At 42.0% G+C, this 19,613-nt stretch overlaps 1 protein-coding gene and 1 long non-coding RNA gene across 10 annotated transcripts in view; one reads left to right on the plus strand and one right to left on the minus strand.

Moving 5' to 3' along the window:
* LOC112652888 (leucine-rich repeat-containing protein 37A-like) overlaps window positions 1-11,692 on the plus strand; it is a 59,832-nt gene extending 48,140 nt beyond the window's left edge. For 3 of the 7 annotated variants that reach the window (XM_035721186.2, XM_035721188.2, XM_035721189.2), the window contains 7 exons: window positions 1,939-2,057; window positions 4,240-6,035; window positions 6,435-6,539; window positions 9,627-9,676; window positions 11,144-11,198; window positions 11,280-11,419; window positions 11,522-11,692. In XM_035721186.2, the coding sequence (XP_035577079.2) occupies window positions 1,939-2,057; window positions 4,240-6,035; window positions 6,435-6,539; window positions 9,627-9,676; window positions 11,144-11,198; window positions 11,280-11,419; window positions 11,522-11,630 (2,374 nt within the window). In that variant the 3' untranslated portion in view covers window positions 11,631-11,692. Of the gene's footprint in view, window positions 1-1,938; window positions 2,058-4,239; window positions 6,036-6,434; window positions 6,540-9,626; window positions 9,677-11,143; window positions 11,199-11,279; window positions 11,420-11,521 lie in introns of those variants that run through there. The other 4 variants (XM_035721187.2, XM_049114649.1, XM_049114648.1 and 1 more) reach the window with 4 other exon arrangements.
* LOC112652891 (uncharacterized) overlaps window positions 1-19,318 on the minus strand; it is a 36,510-nt gene extending 17,192 nt beyond the window's left edge. Inside the window, exons 1-3 of one of the 3 annotated variants that reach the window (XR_004818961.2) lie at window positions 17,625-19,318; window positions 12,485-12,598; window positions 7,089-7,175 (exon numbers count right to left, since the gene is read on the minus strand). This is a non-coding gene — a long non-coding RNA (uncharacterized LOC112652891). Of the gene's footprint in view, window positions 1-7,088; window positions 7,176-12,484; window positions 12,599-14,831; window positions 17,529-17,624 lie in introns of those variants that run through there. The other 2 variants (XR_007413172.1, XR_007413171.1) reach the window with 2 other exon arrangements.
* Window positions 19,319-19,613: the final 295 nt, after the last annotated feature.

The raw sequence follows: 19,613 nt of genomic DNA on the forward strand, positions 1-19,613 counted from the left end.
TTTGTGCTAATGTCTTCATACATTTTGCTTTACTTCTAAACAGCACACTATATTATTTTTTTGTTTAAACAATAAGTTAACTCCTTTAGGAAGTATAGTTGATGTATATTAAATTAGTTTCAGATGTACAACATAGTGATTGAAGAATTAATACCACAATAAGTGTATTACGGTATTATTAACTATATTCCCTACATTGTACTTTTCATCTGGAGACTTACTTTATAACTAGAAGTTTGTACTTCTTACGTCTTTTCACTCATTTTGACCATATCCCCGCCCTCTACTTTAATAACCACCAGTTTGTTCTCCATATTCATGAATCTGTTTCTCTCTTCTTTTTGTTGTCAGTTTTCATTTGTTTAAGATTCTACATATAAGTGAAATCATATTGTATTCAGATATTTAAATAGTAAGAAAAACCTTATGTATTTACCTTTGGAGTTACCAGTTCTAATGTTCTTCTTCCTTTTGTGTGGATCCACATTTCTATCGCAATCATTTTCCTTCTGCTTGAAAATACTTTCTTTAGCTTTTCTACAGTGTAAATCTACTAATGATGACTTCTTTCAGCTTTTGTAGGTCTCAGTCTTTTGTTTTGCTTTTATTTTTGAAAGATCTGGATATAGAATTCTAGTTTGATAGTTGTTGGTCCCCTCTCCGCTTCACTGCTTTAAAGATGTTGCTCTACTGAGTTCCATTAATTCCAACAAGAAATATGTTACCATTGTTATCTCTATTTCCCTATATGTTGTGTGGAGGTTTTTCCTTTGGCTTATTTTTAACATTTTCTCTTTATTGATGGCTTGAGAAGTTTGATTATGATGTGCTTTGGCATAGTTTTGTCCATATTTCTTGTGTTTAGAGTTCATTGACCTTCTTGGATTTGTGGGTTTATTAGGGTTACCTGTTTGGACAATTTGGGGGCTATTATTTTTCAAATTATATTTCTTCTCCCTTGTAGACTCTATGTATGCATATATTAGGCCACTTGAAGTTGTTGTATAACTCACTAAGTAGAGACATGGGTTTCTTAGTCTGGGATTTTTTTTTTTAAGATTTTATTTATTTGACAGAGAGTGAGAGCACAAGCAGGGGGAGCAGAGGAGAGGGAGAAGTAGGCTCTCTGCTGAGGAGCAAAACTGATGTGGAGCTCGATCTTGGGACCCGGGGATCATGACCTGAGCCGAAGGCAGACATTTAACTGATTGAGCCACCCTGGTGCCTCATCAGTCTGGTTTTCTTTAACATAAGAAATATTGTTATAACTTTTTTATAAAGATTTTATAATTTATTTAAGAGAAAGAAGAGAGCACACGTGGGTGGGGCAGAGGAATCTCAAGCAGACTTACAGTGATCTAGGAGCCCAGTGAGGGGCTTGATCTTATGAGCCTGAGATCATGACCTGAGTTGAAACCAAAAGTCAGATGCTTAACCAACAGTGGCACCCAGGCACCCCAGTTATAGTAACTTTTTAAACATCCTTGTCTGCTAGTTGTAACACCTGTGTAGATTTTGGGTTAGTTTTGATTGATTGCTTTCTATCCTTGATGTGGGCCATATTTTAGACTTACTCAGACTCTTCTTAGAAGTCTACCCTCTTCCTGTATGCTCTTAACCCAAAGTGAGACTTTTGGGTCAGAAGGAGATACTTCTGAACTGAACTACTGATCAATGTCACCCAGTTCTTATCTCTGTCTTATTCTAGGTATATCATACCCCCTACCATCCTTACCTATTGGTTGAGCACCTCTGTCCTTCTCTTTATTTATAATATTCATGAGCAACAATTGGCCAACTGGTCCCTACTCAACCCTACCCAACCATCATATGCCACAAGAATTCCTTTATGCAGAGCCCTGTGAAGACCTTGGCCTGAATCTTCTACTCAAGTAACCCCTTTACCACTAATATAATGCTCTGTGTTTCCATTTATAGGATATTACCTAGCCGTATGTCCTGTTGTCTCTGCCAACTCAAAAATAATATTGAGGTTGTTTGCAAGACAGTCAAGCTGCATTGTGACGGTGAATGTTTGACAAATGCCACACGTTGTGGTGAGTTTGAATTGCCTCGTCATATATATATAATATTTGTATTTAAAGATTTTATTTATGAGAGAGAGAGAGAGAGAGAGAGAGAGGCAGAGGGAGAAGCAGGATCCATATAGGGAGCCTGATGTGGGACTTGATCCCAGGACTCCAGGATCACGCCCTAGGCTGAAGGCAGGTGCTAAACCGCTGAGCCAACCAGGAATCACCTCATGATATATTTTAAATTTTATTTATGTTTTAATTTTTATTTTTAATCAACAATGATCAATTTTTAACTAATGATGTCACTGCATTATTTTTATTCACTTACAGTTCAAACCCCTAAATTTCTTTTTTTTTTCAAAGATTTATTTGAGAGAGAGAGAGATGTGAGTCGAAGGAGGGGCAGAGGGAGAGAATCTCAAACAGATTCCCCACTGAGTGTGGAGCCCATTGCAGGGCTCAATCCCATGACCTTGAAATCATGACCTGAGCTGAAACCAAGAGTTGTATGCTTAACCCACTGAGCCACACAGGCACCCTTAAAATCCCTAAATTTATAAGAACTATTCCTTTGTTATAAGTCAGATTCTCAGTTACATTATTAAATTAATTACTCCCAAATGAAAACATATGCATCATAATTTGTAAACTAATTTCATATGTATCAGAACTCAGGTCCCCCTTGTCTTATATGACAGGTGGAGATATATTTTTGTTTATTGTTTGTTTTTACAAGTTATCAAGAGTAAAAGTGATGCTGATTTATAGATAAAGTTTATTCAGAGCCTGAGAGTTCCTGTTCCCTAACCAGAAGCTGCTGCCTTCTTATGGATACAGAGCACTCTTCTATTCTTGGACTGTCCAACTCTGAACTTTTTCTGAATCCTCAGCTTTTCTATCCAAAAACACTCAGATACTTTTAAGTATTTTTCTGTATACTATGTTTTATTGGCACTAACTTCATGACTTCCAAAATGTGCTTCTGCACCCAGATAGCTTGAATATGGTTCCCTATCAATGATCTAGGGTACATCATAAATAACACTTTGCTACCTCTGTAAATACAATGTTGCTTATTTTTCAAAACAATTTTTTACTAATTACTCCCTTATCTCTTAGAGGTGGGCAGAATAGGCATGTTTAGCCTCCTTTTACAGGTGAGGAAAAATTAGATCAGAGGTGTTAAGTACTGTTGCCTAGCACTCAAGTGTCCCGTTTAGGGCTCTCTACAAGCCCGTTGCTCCTCCTTTCTTGTGACCTTTATTACCTCCTCCTCTGACTCTCATCAACACCGCTGAAAATACTTCTAATTCTTCTGGAAATGAAACTCGGTTGGATGATACTGTGCATGTACACAAGCCATATGCTGACTTTCATGTAGTGGGAAGCTCTGGATGGTACCCTAATAACTAAAGCTAGAAATATTAGAAATGAAAGTGAAGTATATTTCTTCACATTCTGACAAAAAATTTCTTTATCCCTTCTGCATTTTAAAACCTCAAGTATTATTCCATTGATTTATCGAACATTCCACATTGGCATATCTCTCATACCTGGAAAATCTCTTAGCCTACACTCGTTCCCTGCCCAATTTAAGCAAAGAGCCAGGGTGGACTTAGTGCTTTTTTTCTGTCTAGAGCTTATGTTTTGTGTGAGCTGCAATATATGGGAGCAGGGACCAAGCATAGTAATTGATGGGTAGATGGAGAGGGCATGTCCAGATGAGGCCCTACTAGCAGTGGGTGTTTTCATGGGCATCTGTGGTAGTAGCAAGAAAACAAGCACACTGAAGAGATAGAAGGAGGAAACCCCCTGCTCCCACTGCATCTGAAGCAGTACAGGACAGGGTATATGAATACCAGGAGTCACAGTAGATTTGCAGACAGTTTAGCTGAGTGTCTTCCAGACTTGGCTTTTCTTAAGTACTAGATAATTGGCCCTTGGAGACCAAGGATTATGGAATAATCCTAAATGTAGTCATTCACGTTGTGAAAGGTTCTGAAGAAATAGCCATTTAAAAAAATACCCTTTTCTCCTTTTGTTGTTGCCAATATAGGTTCAAGTTTGAGTTTGTGTCCTTGATAATGGTACTCAGATATTTGCTGGTTCTTAATTTTTATGACTGGGATGTATGACTGCGGACTGACAAAAACTGTGCTATCAGCCTTTCATTATCAAAACTAGTCTCTTCTTTTTCTGACAGATGAAAAAGCATCTATAATGAATGTAGAAGGATCATTCATGAAGGTATTAAAAGCCCGGAAGAAGAGTACCAGTACTGAGCTGACAATTGAGCCAGAGAAGGCATCCTCAGACAAAAATGGCATCGGTCTGTCAGCCTTTATGAATGAGCAGTTAGACTTTAATGATGAAAGTGATGTTATCAGTGCGCTGAATTACATATTACCTTATTTCTCAGAGGGAAATGTAGAAGATGTAGAATCAACATTACTACCATTCATTAAAACTCTGTTTTCAAATGTTCAAGATGGAGACAAGCCTGTGGGTTACTTGAAAAACAACACAAAGAGCCCTTCTCTTGAACCTGGACCCAACAATTCAACTTACAAAAATAAACTGAGGAAACTCTCTTTCCTGGAAAATTTGTTAGATGCAGAAATTCAAGAAAAAATTGATGAGGTAAAAAAGAAAGAAAAAACTGCCATGCTTATACCTCCCGGGATTTTAGGTCCCAAATTTAAGAAATTGGAAACTGCCCAAGGACAGGAAAAGACCCTTCCCAAGTCTAAGAATTTACGGAAGAGGTGGTTTAGAAAAAACAGTGTTCTCAAGGGCCCCAACGACCTACAGAAAAGGCACTACAAGGAAGTGGACGTTCAGAGCACCCAAGGGAAACAGAGTGCCCAGTCATTTGTGAAGAACATGGCCAAAGAAAGAAGGCTCAGTGGACCATCCCCAAGGGAGCTGGAGGAGCTTCACATGGCCCAGAGGCCCAGGAAATTAGTGGGAAACTCCGTCCACACAGAGTCTTCATTCATAAAGGAGCACAAGGCAGCAGCCTCTTCTTTCCCGAAGCAAAACATAATGGGCAAGCCTTCTGCCTCCACTGCTCCAAAATCCCTACCTAAGGTGAAAACCAAATCAGAAGACTCAACCTACCCCATTGTTGTTTTAGAAGATGCGAATGCTAGAGTTAGGGAAATGGAGGCTTCCAGACCAGTCTCGCATTCTGGAAAAAAGTATATTTTCCATAAAATTCGCTCACGTATAGTCCAAAGAACACCCAAGACCAAAAAAAGTAAAAAGTTCAGAAAGAAAAACTCACTCTCGAATAGATTGATGCCTGCACAGAGGCCTCCATTGCCTGCCGTCAGGAGCCTCATCGATTCCCCTTCACAGGAGGCTATTTCATCTTCAGAAAAACGAATTCAGGAAAATCCTTTTCCAGAATTATTTACTCTTTCAGAACCTTCTAAAGAAAACACTACTGTAGAAAACACTACTGCACAGAATGCTTCTGAAGAAATTATTTCTCCAGGAAGCACTACTGTATCAGAACAAACTCCCCCTGAATTCACAAACCGTAGGAATCTTTCCAATACATATTCTACTACCACCAGAGACAACTTTGTGCCGACTGTTAAACAAACCAATGAAACACAATGGGAATACCACAACTTGGTCACTGACTTGCCCCCAAAGCCCACAGGCTTCAGTGTTGCAAAGCTCTCATCCGCAGGTGATCTATTTGAAATTCAGCTAAACCAGCAGCTACGGTCCCTCATCCCGAATAATGACGTGAGAAGGCTCATTTCTCATGTTATCCGGACTTTGAAAATGGACTGCTCTGAGACCAATGTGCAACTGGCCTGTGCCAAGCTTATCTCCAGAACAGGCCTCCTGATGAAGCTTCTCAGCGAGCAGCAGGAAGTAAAGGTGTCCAAGGCAGAGTGGGATACAGACCAATGGAAGACTGAGAACTATATCAATGAGAGCACAGAAGCCCAGAGTGAACAGAAAGAGCAGAAGTCAAGTGAGGTGAGGATAACTCCTGAAAGATGGGGTCTGAACTTTTAGTCAGTTTAGGACATGCAATTAAAGCACCCATGCACAAGGACCAGGGCCTCCCAGTCTGGGTCTTGTCTTAGCCATTAATGTTGGCTGAGACAGTGATCTGCCACTTTGCTCATTTAGAGAATGGTGCCACTCTTCCCAGGTAGATGAGAAGAGGACTTAACATACAAGATAAATATATTATTGAAGAAAGGGCTAATGATAAAATTATATAACACATTAGATTTGGTATATTTCTTAAGAACCTATACGCCACTCCACTGAAAGAATGAGGTTTTAGAGTAGCTTAAGAATAGTTAGCTTTCATCCTTTTCTTTGATTTCTAAAAAATTGTTCTTTGTTTTTTGTTTTTTGTTTTTTTAGCCAACAAAAGAAGTTCCAGGTTATGGCTATAACAACAAACTCATCTTGGCAATATCTGTGACTGTAGTAGTAATGATTTTGATTATAGTTTTCTGTCTCATTGAGGTAAGAACAACCATTAATTCAGATTTCCAGAAAATCTTTTGTCTTTATAATAGATTCAGAATTTACAAACTTAAAATCAAAGCCACTTTCTCACTTACTGATACTTGGTATTTCTCTTCTGTCTGACAGACTGACATGTACTTCATTCTTTTATTGCCAAGTATATTCTGGGGATTTTTATTTTATTTTATTTTTTTAAAGAGAAGCAATTCTTTTTTTTTTTTAAGATTTTATTTATTCACGAGAGACACAGAGAGGCTGAGACACAGGCAGAGGGAGAAGCAGGCTCCATGCAAGGAGCCTGATGTGGGACTTGATCCTGGGTCCCCAGGATCACACAATGGGCTACAGGCAGTGCTAAACCGCTACGCCACTGGGGCTGCCCTATTCTGGGGATTTTTAAAGGAACTTTCCATTGCCAGGTGATTTATGGATTATAAACAAGGCAACAAGCCATTAGACTGTTTTGGGACGTTAGGTTTAAGAAGGCCAAGTTAACATGATAGTAACATTTCCTCAACTCAAAATTCTGTGGTTAGATGTACTCACCAGCCACTTTCAGACTACCACTGATTTCTTTCCTTGGTTGAAATGATGAGAGATAGTATCCACCCTCATGGAGCTATATCAGTCATCCTGGAAAAAAGGACATGGCTTAAAGATAAAAATATCATCTTGTTGATTAATTAGATTTACTCAGCAGCTTTTTCCACACACTGAATTATGTGAATAGTTTTGGTTAAAATACTGTAGCTAAAATCCTGCATCAGGCTACTCCAAAGCATGTCATGTTTATAGTCACCTGTGCTGGAGGTTGCCTGTTTACCTTTTCTTCAGTTCCATAATGACTTGGCACTGGTTTATGCCAAGCATAGGAAGAAGAATTTTCCATATCCAATTTCATGCCCACAACCCTGGGAGGACAATATTACCATCCCTCTTTCATACATAAAAGGGGATCAGCTTAAGGCTCCAGTGGCAAAACCCAAAGCAGAACCCAGTTTTACTTAACTGCAAATCCTGTGCTCTTATTCCACTGTTCTGTCTCCTTAAAGATGAAAACACTGGCCAGCATTTGAAACACTGAAATTCAGTGGAAGCCACTGAAAGGATTAATATATTTAATATGAAAAGAGTTTTATCAGTCACCAGAAGATGACCAACAATCCAAGGGTGAAGGGGGCGAGACTACAAGAAATGGGAGATGTTTTGAGTCTGTCACCATATATGCGAGTTCTTTCCTTGTGGCCTATGGGATGTGGGTCTTGTTAGCGAGGCCTTTGTTGCCTTTATACTGTCTTCGTCTATACTTATATTTGTTATAATTTATATTTTTCAACCTGCATAGATCTGTTTTGTTTTTAGGTATGGTTGAGGTAGGGGATCTAACATTTTCCCCCTAAAGAAATACCCAGTTACTTTAAAATCTTTTATTGAATGGTTCATTCTTTCTTAACAGATCTAAAATACTGTTTTTTTGTAAGATTTTATTTATTCATGAGACACACACACACAGAGACAGAGACATAGGCAGAGAGAAAAGCAGGCTCGTCTCAGGGAGCCCAATGTGAGACTTGATCCCCAGACCCGGGTTCACCCTATGAGTCAAAGGCAGATGCTCTACCACTCAGCCACCCAGGCGTCTCTAAAATACTTTTCTTATCTGGATTCTTATCAGTCCAGTTTCCTTTCCCATATCACACTATATACTTAATTCCAATTGCTTTATAATAACCTATTTTGATGTCTGGTAGAGTTACGCTCATGCTCTTTGATCTCCTTTTTCATACATTTCATAGCTAGACTTGCATATCCCTTTACCAAATGTCAGCTGGCCAGTTTTTATTTAAAAAAAAGAAAAACTATCTTGGGATTTGAATAGGATTGCATTGAGTTTGAGGAGAATTGACATCTTTGCAATATTCTAGGAACATGGTATCATCATGTATTCATTTCTTAAAGTCCTTCAGAAGAGTTTTAATGTTTTCATCTCAAAGGTCTTCCCCATTCTTTGCTGTAAGTTTATTCCTAGGTACTTTATGTCTTTTATTGATATTTTTTAATCTTTTTTTAAGATTTTATTTATTTATTCATGAGACACGCACAGAGAGAGGCAGGGACACAGGCAGAGGGAGAAGCAGACTCCATGCAGGGAGCCTGATGTGGGAGTCGATCCCGGGACTCCAGGATCACACCCTAGGCGGAAGGCAGGCACTAAACCATAGAGCCACCGAGGTATCCTTCCTTTTATTGATATTATAAATGGACCATTCTTCCATTTGTTAATTAGTTATTTGTGGAACATAAAAAAGCTATTGCATTTTGCATGTTGAGCTCTTGATTTTGTATTTAGCCATCTTACTGAATTCTCAGAGCACTTCCAGTAAAATTTATTTTTCTATATTTTTAAAGATTTTATTTATTCATGAGAGACACAGAGAGAGAAGCAGAGACACAGGCAGAGGGAGAAGCAGGGTCCATTCAGGGACCCTGATGTGGGACTTGATCCCAGGACCCTGGGATCATGCACTTAGCCAGAGGCAGGCGCTCAACTGCTGAGATACCCAGGCATCCCACTACAGTAAAATTTAAGTTGACTCTCTTGGGCCTTTTAGGTTGTCCATAATTTCATATGCCAATATGTTTTGTTTCTTACTTTCCAATACTTAATTTTTCCTATTGCATTGAGATGCCTGGAATCTTTAAAAGAAGTGTTTTCCTATTGCATTGATTAGGACCTCTTCAACGTGATGAATAGTAACAGGAATAATAGGCATTGAACTCTTGTCCTTGACTTTAAAACAATGTTGCTATTTAGGTTTCTGGTAGATACTTTTCTTTTCTTACTTCTAAGAATTTTTATTAGGAATTACCTGTTGGATGTCATCTAAAACAGACAATAAAATGTATTGCCAGCTGCACACAAGTTCCCAAGTTGGGACTATGGAAGAGTCAAAGGACTACTAAAAAATAGAATTCCTGCTCTCCAAAAAGGCTGAATAAGACTTAAAATACAAAGGAATGAATACAGATTTGGAGGCATGGTTATTGAGATGGGTACCTGTGATATGTTTTCTTCCAAAACAGATTTATTCTCATAGAGCAGCACCAGTGGAAGATGAAGAAGGAGGCTCAAGGTAAATTGGCAATTATTAAAGCAGAATTTCAGAACTAGATTTTAGAACTCCTATTTCACTCCCCTTGTTTTACACCCAGGAAACTACCAAAGGCAGAAAGAATATTGATTTGGTCTAATGCTTTGCCTGGATCCAGCAAAATTAGCTTCCCAGACAAATCTGAGTTAGAATGGAACTGACACAGAGCATCTACTGTCAGTACTCCTTTAAAGAAAAAGGGTGGAGAGGGGTTGGGTGCACCTGTTCCTGCTGGTACTGACCATCAGGCCTGGCTACAGAGTCTTGGGCTAAGAGGCCTAGTCTTCAAGGCTGATGGAAGGCAGAAAAATAGGACTCCTTCCTGTAAAGTGGCAGGAAAACTTCCCTCCTCCTCCTAGTTTTTGATCCACCACTCTCCATTCCCTTTGTCCAGACTCCATAGACTGTTAACTGGGAGAGGCCTTAGGTAATAGTTTGTCTCTTCCTTTTATAATAAGGAAATGGAGAAGAAAGGGAAGGTAAATTGCCCCATGGGCATACTGCTACTGAGTGTCAGAAGATGGTGCCTTTCCAGAGGGGCACTTCTCCTCTGATTATACTGTTCTTGGGCTGTGAGCTACATTTTATGTCACAACTCCGTACATACATACTGTCAAGACATAAGCAGGTTTTTAAAAATATTTTTTAATTTATTCATGAGAGACGCAGAGAGAGAAGCAGAGAGATAGAGGGATAAGCAGGCTCCTCTCATGGAGCCTAATGTGGAGTCCATCCCCAGACCAGGACCACACACGCCCTGAGCCAAAGGCATTACTAAACTGCTGAGCCACCTGGGCGAGCCAACATAAGCAGTTTCTAAGACAAACTTACTATACATTCTGATTCTTTCTATATTGTTTATATTCAAAAATAATATTTTGTGTTTTAGTGCTGGCTGTGACCTTCCTCACTCACTCATTAGCCACTGCCTGCAATGAGAAAGTCAGTGAGTTAGGTAACTTTGTTGGTTGGACTTGTGCATTTATTTGGTGTGAATCAACTTGTAGGATAAAGCAGCTAGGAAAATAGAAACACCTCTCTCTCCTCCTCCCCAGCAAATGATGCCTATGAGACAAAGTCCAAAGGGGACCAAAGTAAACTGCTTCTGGAGAGAGTAAGGTGCTTCTGTGTTATAGTTGCACAGTCTGTTCACTGCACGAGGGCACTTGGCCATAGGCCCAGGTGAGCAGGATGAAAATCTTGCTTATACTCAATGCCAAGCCACATACAAAGGCCTCCCCAGAGAAATTGTGGGGCCATTATGGACATACATGGGAAAATTCTGGAAGTGTAGCATGCGTGGGATTATTTTCAGGATCCGAGGTCCGTAGTGATTTTGCTTCCTGTGATTATGGACTGAGATGTCCTAATAGGACCAGAGATACACATTGTGAGAGGCATGGGAAATGGCGTGAATCACTAATTGTCTGCATATGTGTTTCCTCCAAGGCTCTTCTTTAATTCTCTGCTGCATAAGAGATGTTCAATCCAACGGGAGAATCAGGTAAATCTGAGGAAGATAAAGTCCCATGGCTGGAGAGAGCAGGGGAAATGCAGAATTAACAATGTCCTTTCTGTTTTCTAGGGCTTTTTCTGGAGAAGGCGGCCACTGTGGCTTCGGGACATGTACAGACCTCTCAATGCCACACGGAAGAAAAACATGGCACAGAAGCTACACGACAGGGATTCTTCTGATGAGGATGAGATTTTCAACAAGGAACCAGGGTACCTGATTGGGGACAATTTATACTTCTTTTCTAAAATGAGTTAATTATGAAAAGTTTAATTGTTCCTTTACAGAGTTAAAGGCATTCTTCTTTTTTGCAGAGAGAAAGGTGGTGCCCCAGTAGAGAAGCCTCGGGCTGCAGATTCAGCTGCTGAAGACCTGGGTGAGGAGAGCGACAGTGAACTCCGCACCGTCATCGTCCTCAAGTGACTTTGTCCTGCCTCAGGCTGTCTATAAAGTTTATTTTTATTTTTATTAAAAAATTTATTTTTTATTGGTGTTCAATTTGCCAACATATAGAATAACACCCAGTGCTCATCCCATAAAGTGCCCCCGTCAGTGCCTGTGACCCAGTCACCCCTACACCCCGCCCAGCTCCCCTTCTACCACCCCTAGTTCGTTTCCTAGAGTTAGGAGTCTTTTATGTTCTGTCTCCCTTTCTGATATTTCCTACTCATTTTTTTCTCCTTTCCCGTTTATTCCCTTTCATTATTTTTTGTATTCCCCAAATGAATGAGACCATATAATGTTTGTCCTTCTCCGATTGACTTATTTCACTCAGCATAATACCCTCCAGTTCCATCCACGTCGAAGCAAATGGTGGGTATTTGTCGTTTCTAATGGCTGAGTAATATTCCACTGTATACATAGACCACATCTTCTTTATCCATTCATCTTTCGATGGACACCAAGGCTCCTTCCACACTTTGGCTATTGTGGACATTGCTGCTAGAAACATCGGGGTGCAGGTGTCTTGGCGTTTCATTGCATCTGTATCTTTGGGGTAAATCCCCAGCAGTGCAATTGCTGGGTCGTAGGGCAGATCTATTTTTAACTCTTTGAGGATCCTCCACACAGTTTTCCAGAGTGGCTGCACTAGTTCACATTCCCACCATAAAGTTTATTTTCTGATAATGGCTTCTCAGCATTGCTTGTAAAATACTTATTTTTCTCATATTAAAAATGTATAAATTAATAACCAATTCTAGCCATGTGGTAAGGAATTAAAATGGAAATAAACATGTATATACAGGTAACAGGGGACATTGGTGAGAGGAACAGACCTGAATCTAGAATCCCTCGTGGGAGACTGTACTTCCACAAGAGGCAGTGCCCGCAAGGAAGGATGAATAGGAGTATCTTCCCCTCGTTTCCCCAATAAAACCAGTGTCTGAAAACTGGAAAACATATCTATTAAATCAATTGGCAGTTTATTCTGGCGCTCTCCCCCCTGGTTCACCAAATACAAGTTATTCACAACATGCTTGACCTGCCCATAGAAGATCATCTGTTTCTGGCCCCTCTTGTAAGATTTTTAGCATTACCAGAATATTTGGATCACTGAGCCTAGCTCCACAGTAGGGCTAAGGCCTCTTTTTCTTCCCAAGCACTCAAACTCATACACAAAATATATGCCCTGTCTTGGCATAGGGGGTTCTTCATTGTTACAAGCTATAGATAATTCACATTGGGGTATTTTGTTCCTTTTCTTTAAAAAAAAATAATAATCCCAACCCTTGGATAGCTAGCAGGGAGGGGCTGGAGGGCTAGGGTAAAGAAAAATGTGTGAGGGTGGTAATTACCCAAGACTGCCCTCCTCACTCCTTTATTTCAGAAAATATATTGGTGGTGCCACTTACCCATTCTCATGGACCACCCTACTAGCCTCTCCTGACTCCATTGAGGGTCAGATGTGTGCTACCATGCTCTCTCCCAATGCCGCCCACCACCAAACCTACTACTGCCTTCCTCAACCAACACAGATAATGAAGCACAGGGATAATGAAGCACAATCTGTGGAAGAAGCACAACTCCCTCCACTTCTGGGATGCCAGGGTGGCTCAGATGGTTAAGCATCCATCCCTTGGTATCAGCTCCAGTCATAATGTCTTACAAGGAATGGATGCTCACCACTGTGGGGCTAGCAGTGGTGAATGTCAGGTTACTTTATTTTTATTTATTTTATTTTTTTTTCAGGTTACTTTACCACAGCTGCTTTCCATACATTCAAAGCTGCTGCTGCCACTCAAAAGTCAGTACATTTTGGGAACCCACTGCTGAAGTCACTGCAGCACTCCATGGTCCCAAGCCTGTGACTGGCAACATGGAGTCCCAACATGTAGCCTGCGCATCTGCTACTGCAGAGGAGGAAAGAATGGTTTCCACCTCCTTTTCACCCCCTAGATTTTATGGCAGAACTCTGCTGTCAAGGGAATCTGTGAAATGTGGTTTGTGGGCTTCTAGCACCTGCAAAGAAAGGGATAGAAGTGGGTAGCTAGAGCCAACCAATACTATCTAACAAATGGGTGGGTGTTAAAGTCTTTCTAAAAGGAAGGTGTTGTCTACATGGAGTAGTAACATGGTGGAGAGCTAGCTAAGTCAGAAACACAAAAGGTGTCATTTTAGCTGGGCAGCAGGTTAAGGTACCAGATATTGGATACCAATCACATGCAGTCATCCCCAGAGGTGACTGGAGAAGCACTTGGAGTTGATTCTTAGTTTGGCCTCCAGAATGTTCTCACTGGAATGAAAGCTGGATGGACTAATGGCAGTGAGGTATCTGAGAAAACATAGCCCCCATTCAAAAGGGCTGCCAGAGGAAACGGTGTCCATAGGGAAATAGAGTTTCTAAAAATGTGGCTTTGTGGGGATCCCTGGGTGGCTCAGTGGTTGAGCGCCTGCCTTCGGCCCAGGGCGTGATCCTGGAGTCCTGGGATCGAGTCCCACATCGGGCTTCCTGCATGAAGCCTGCTTCTCCCTCTGCCTGTGCTCTGCCTCTCTCTCTCTCTCACACATGAATAAATAAATAAAATCTTTTTAAAAAAAAATATGGCCTTTGGACCTCTAAACTCAAACATCCTTGGGATGCTTATTTAAAAGACTGATCTTCGGATCCCTGGGTGGTGCAGCGGTTTAGCGCCTGACTTTGGCCCAGGGCGCGATCCTGGAGACCTGGGATAGAATCCCACGTCGGGCTCCCGGTGCATGGAGCCTGCTTCTCCCTCTGCCTGTGTCTCTGCCTCTCTCTCTCTGTGTGTGTGTATGACTATCATAAATAAATAAAAATTTAAAAAAAAATAATAAAAGGCTGATCCTGAAAAATAAGCAAATTGATTTTAAAAGCTGATCCTGAACATCTCCCCTGTCAAAAACAAACCAAACCAGGCATACTTAAAGTGGTCCAGACAGATTTCCAAAGTAATAGAATATTGCAGTGGCACAGGGAAAAGAGTTCATCATGAACAGAACTCAACTGGGATAAGTACAGAGGTGACTGAGTATTGCACAGGGAGATTGAGGGACTAGGGAAGGGAATGAGTAGGGGCTCCATAGTCAGAAGCCAAAGATTACAAAAGGCAGGAAGGGGGTTAGCCCATATGAAACCATCTGGATTTGCTAACTGGCACTTACCAAAGCTAGACTCCTACTCTCTCACAGAAACTGGGAAACAGGGGCCTTATCTTCAGGTGGTGGCTGGAATAAGCAACAAATTCTTTAGACAGCCTTGAGTTTCACGGGCAGGCACTTTAAGGGAGACTGGGGTCTTACTAGGGCAGTGGTCATGAGCTGCTGAAAACTACGTTAGTGTTTGTTCAAGTCTTCACAAGCCAAATAAGGTTGAATCAAGAAGAGGGCTCAGAGGAGCCTGGCTAGAGTTTAGAGAAAGAATCTGTTACCATTCAGATGCCCACCCCTCCTGAGCTGATCTTCAAAACAGAGGGACCATTCTAACAAGACTGTTTATGCTCACCAAACTACTGGCGTAGTTAGTGCAAAGAGAACCAGGAGGTGGAGCAGAGGTTCCCTGGCTTCTTCAGGACCAGAGGTCAGCAGGGATTTGAGGGTGTGAGAGGCGGGCAAGACAGACTGAAGATGACCAAAAGGCACGACTGAGATTCTCACCCTTGGCGTCTCAAAGAGTCACACTGGCTGGCTGCTGCCACTATGGAAATCAGGGCCTCTCAGTCCTGGGAAGCGCCAGGCATGACCAGCTCTGGCCCCTGAGGTCCTAGTCAGGGTGAGATGTTGTTGAGACCTGGGCGACAGTGGTGGGGCACCCCCTGGGGGTGTGGGAGGAGGCACACCCATTCAAGAAGAGGAAAGGTCCTGAGGTCTGAAGCAGAAGCAGGAATGGTGCTTCAAGGTGAGCCTTAATGTGTTCCAGTGTAGCACTGGAGAGGGGTCTGGCGCCACACTGTGGAGTGTTTCAGCTTACAGGGCCAAGGGAAATGAAGACTTCAACCGGTGAACAATACAAAGGCTTCATGTAGAGAGGGCTACACCCTACAATGGTGGAGCAGTAAAATAGGAGGAGCCTGGCTCCCTGACACATGAACCACCAAACTAGCCCTGGATTACAGTACTTAACCAGATCATTATATGAGAGATCAGTAAGCTTCTTTTTTATTTAACCCACTGCTGTGTTGGGTCTCTACTACAGTGGCTGAACCTATAGCCTAATAAAGGTTAACCAATAACGTTATAACCAATAACGTGTATTGGTTATCTTTCGCCACAACAATGCTAACTAATAAACCATCCCCAAACTCAGTGAACTGGAATACCGGTTCTCACAGGATGGCTGGTCCAGCTGTACTTGAATGCTCTGCTGGCTGGGTCAGCACTGCTTCTCCGTGCTAGTCTGCAGATCAGCAGGGCTAGCTAGCTCTTTTCCACCTGGGTGGGCTCTGGGGCCCAGGCTGAAGAGGCAGCGGCAACCCGAGGGAAGCATATGAGGCCAACCAGAAACTTCATTGGGCCTCTCCAAGCCTAGACACAGAACTGTCATACTTTCATTTCTGCCTAGTCCATGGGTCCAAGTAAGTCACATGGCCAATCCCCGAGCCAGGGGACAGGAAAGTACACTCTGCCCACAGAGAGACACAGCAAGAGTGTGGGTGCAGGGAGGGCCAATAATCCTGTCTACTCAGGATGTGACTGAGTCCTGGTTTAGAGACTACACACCAAGGCCCCGCTCTTCTAGGTGTCCCTGTAAATGCAACAGAGTGAAAGATAGCACCCATCAATGTGAAGGCCCCACCGCAGTTATCTGTTAGGTCAGGAACCCTGACGAGGCAAGAATCCCATCTTCCTCTCCCCAATGCCTAGTAGCGGACCCTGCCCACGTGATGCCTCAGGGATCTTACTGGATGAATTTTAGACCATTTCTTCATTCTCCACATATGATTTCCTTATGAAATACAGACTGACCTCCTAAAGGTCAACACATAGTACTATGAGTTTGCCCCATAGCCTGCATAGGGACTGTGCCATTAGGAGCAGGAATTTGTACCTAGATCCTGTCTACACCAAAAACTGTATCCACTGCCTCCTACAGGGACCTCCAGAAGTAAGGGCTTCTACAAGTTAAACATCAAAACAGGGTAGTGAGGGGAGCCTGGGTGGCTCAGTTGGTTGAGCGATCTTACCTTAGGTCATGATCTCAGGGCCTGGGATCAGCCTGTGTGGAGCTCTGCACTGAGTGGGGAGTTTCCTTGAGGATTTTCTCTGTCCCTCTACCCCTCCCCTGACATTCTCTCTCAAAATACATAAATAAATAAATGAATGAATGGATCTTAAACAACAGGGTAGTGAAATTTCTTTCTCTATAGGTCTTTTGAAACTGGAAAGATTCTGATTGCCTGAAATATCTTCAGAGGGAGGCTGTCAAAAGGCACGACTCTAGTGGGGGATCTGCGTGGACTTGGGACAATTTGAAGAACAGTGAAATTGACCATCAGAGCTCCCATGGCTCCACAAGGTCCCTGGCCCCCTCATCATCTGTTTTGCTAGATCTCAGGGCAAAAGCAGACCTGGCCCAAGATGCTCTACCTTAATGCTGCCTTTCCCTGCAGACTTCTCACTGCAAAGGAGAACCACTTGAAGAGAGCCAGGATAAATCCTAAAGAATGCCACCATCACCACTGAATTCCAGACATGGGCATGTGGGTGGAAAATATATTTTAGGGCAGTGACTCATGGTAAGTTGCTTCCTCCAGTCCCTAAATGGTACTATTCAATGTCAAGCTACCTCAGGCTCTGGCTGATAAAAGCAGAGGGAGAGGGAACCTAGTGTCGTGAGCTGTGCTGGTCAGGATACATATACATATACATATACATATACACATACACATACACATACATATACATATACACATATACATACGTAAATATATACATACATATACGTTTTGTATAACTTACCCAAATTTATGAAGACCATATGTATCAGTCACTGCTCTGTACGCTCCAAGTGAAAGAAATCCAACTAAAATATGTTTGAACCAAAAATGTCATACAGTGAATTAGCTTATATAACCAGGAAGCCTAAGTACTTAAAGCTGCCTGCATCTAGGGTTCAAACAAGTCATCTTCTCCCCATCTATCCCTCAACTGTGCTTTCCTTTGGCTTCAGGCTCTGAAGGACGCAGACTCCAAGACTGCAAACATGGTCATTCATCATTCTAACTCTACACCAAAGTAGAGAAAGCCCATCCTCAAAAGTCATCTTTTTGGGTTGCTTGGAGCTGTATCTTGGAGGCGAACAATAGTTACATAATCACAATTCTGTAAACACTATCAATTATCAGGAAAGAGTGGCATAACTAAACCCCAAGAACGGACAGGGGTGTTAAAGAACTAACTCCTTGCCTGTGATAATAGGAAGTCCACAGACAGTGTCTAAAATGGATAAATCCAAAGCTAGAATTACCAAGATAGGTGGGGAGATAAGCACCAGAAGATTCAGCTAGAAGTAAGCATGCCCAGAGAGCTGGCTCAGGAGGGAAGGTGGGGATGGTCAAGGGGAAGAAACTGCTGTGGGTCATTATGTTTCCTCACCATTTGATGTCATACTATTTGAACTGTAAACTATATATAATAATAATAACTATTGGGGAATTTTAAAAATTCATTATTTTTGTCCAGCTTTATTGAGGTATAATTGACAAATTAATAATTAAAAAGAGAGCCAGGATAAATCCTAAAGAATGCCACCATCACCACTGAATTCCAGACATGGGCATGTGGGTGGAAAATATATTTTAGGGCAGTGAAGATGACTAGCTATAGGGCACCTAATTCTAATTGCCATATTTTAAAAGAGTGGGAAGAACCAACTTCCTACAACAGAATCCAGGGGGAACATTAGCTATTCCACTTTTGAGAGAAATGGTTGCATTAGTCCTTGTTTGATGACTTTAGTCAGCTGCCAAGTAAGGATATATCTGGGGTTCAAATAAGAAAGGCTCTCAAAAAATGGAAGAAAAAAAAAAGCTCCCACTCCAGTGTTCAGAAAGCAGTTAAAAACAGATCTGACTGGATTGGGAAGGTGAGAATTAGCCCAAACTATAATAATAATATAGCTAGTCTTTCTTTTTTTATTTAAGATTTTATTCATCCAGGACTGCCCAGTTGGCTCAGCGATTTAGCGCCGCCTTCAGCCCAGGGCGTGATCCTGGAGTCCCGGGATCGAGTCCCAAATCAGGCTCCCTGCATGGAGACTGCTTCTCCCTCTACCTGTGTCTCTCTGCATCTGTGTGTGTGTGTGTGTGTGTGTGTGTGTGTGTGTGTGTCTCATGAACAAACAAAATCATTAAAAAAAAATATTTATCCATTTGAGAGAGCAAGTGAGGGCACGAGCGAGGGTGGGGGCACAGGGGAGGGGCAACAGACTCCCCACTCAGTAGGGAGCCTGTTGTGGGCTGGACCCCAGAACCCTGGGATCATGACATGAGCCCAAGGCAGAGGCTTAACCAACTGAGCCACCCAGGTGCCCTATAGCTAGTCATCTTCAAGTGCTTCCAGCAGGCCAGAAACTCTCCTAAGGATATTATCTTAATCCTCAGGTCAACTGATATTTTCCCCAATTTACAGATGAGGAACTGAGGCTCAGATAGTTTTGGGAACTTACCTGAAGTCACACCCTCTGGCCCCTCTGCCTGAGGCTAGGAGGCCATAGTGTGTTGTGCCTTTACTTCTGTTTTCTAATTGCCAATCTTCAGTGCTATATCTCAAGGGGCCTGTGAAAACCATAGCTTCACATTGCTTGGTTGTCCTGAACACCCACACTAGTGTAGGGAAGGTCCTGTAAACAGTATGGGGTAGAGCTGGTGTTCAAACCTAAGCATTACCGCCTACCAAGCCCACTTGCTCTGCCACTGAACTATGCTAACTCTCTAATTAGAATTAGAG

Source organism: Canis lupus, chromosome 9 (assembly GCF_003254725.2).
Source record: "Canis lupus dingo isolate Sandy chromosome 9, ASM325472v2, whole genome shotgun sequence".
Lineage (NCBI taxonomy): Eukaryota > Metazoa > Chordata > Mammalia > Carnivora > Canidae > Canis > Canis lupus.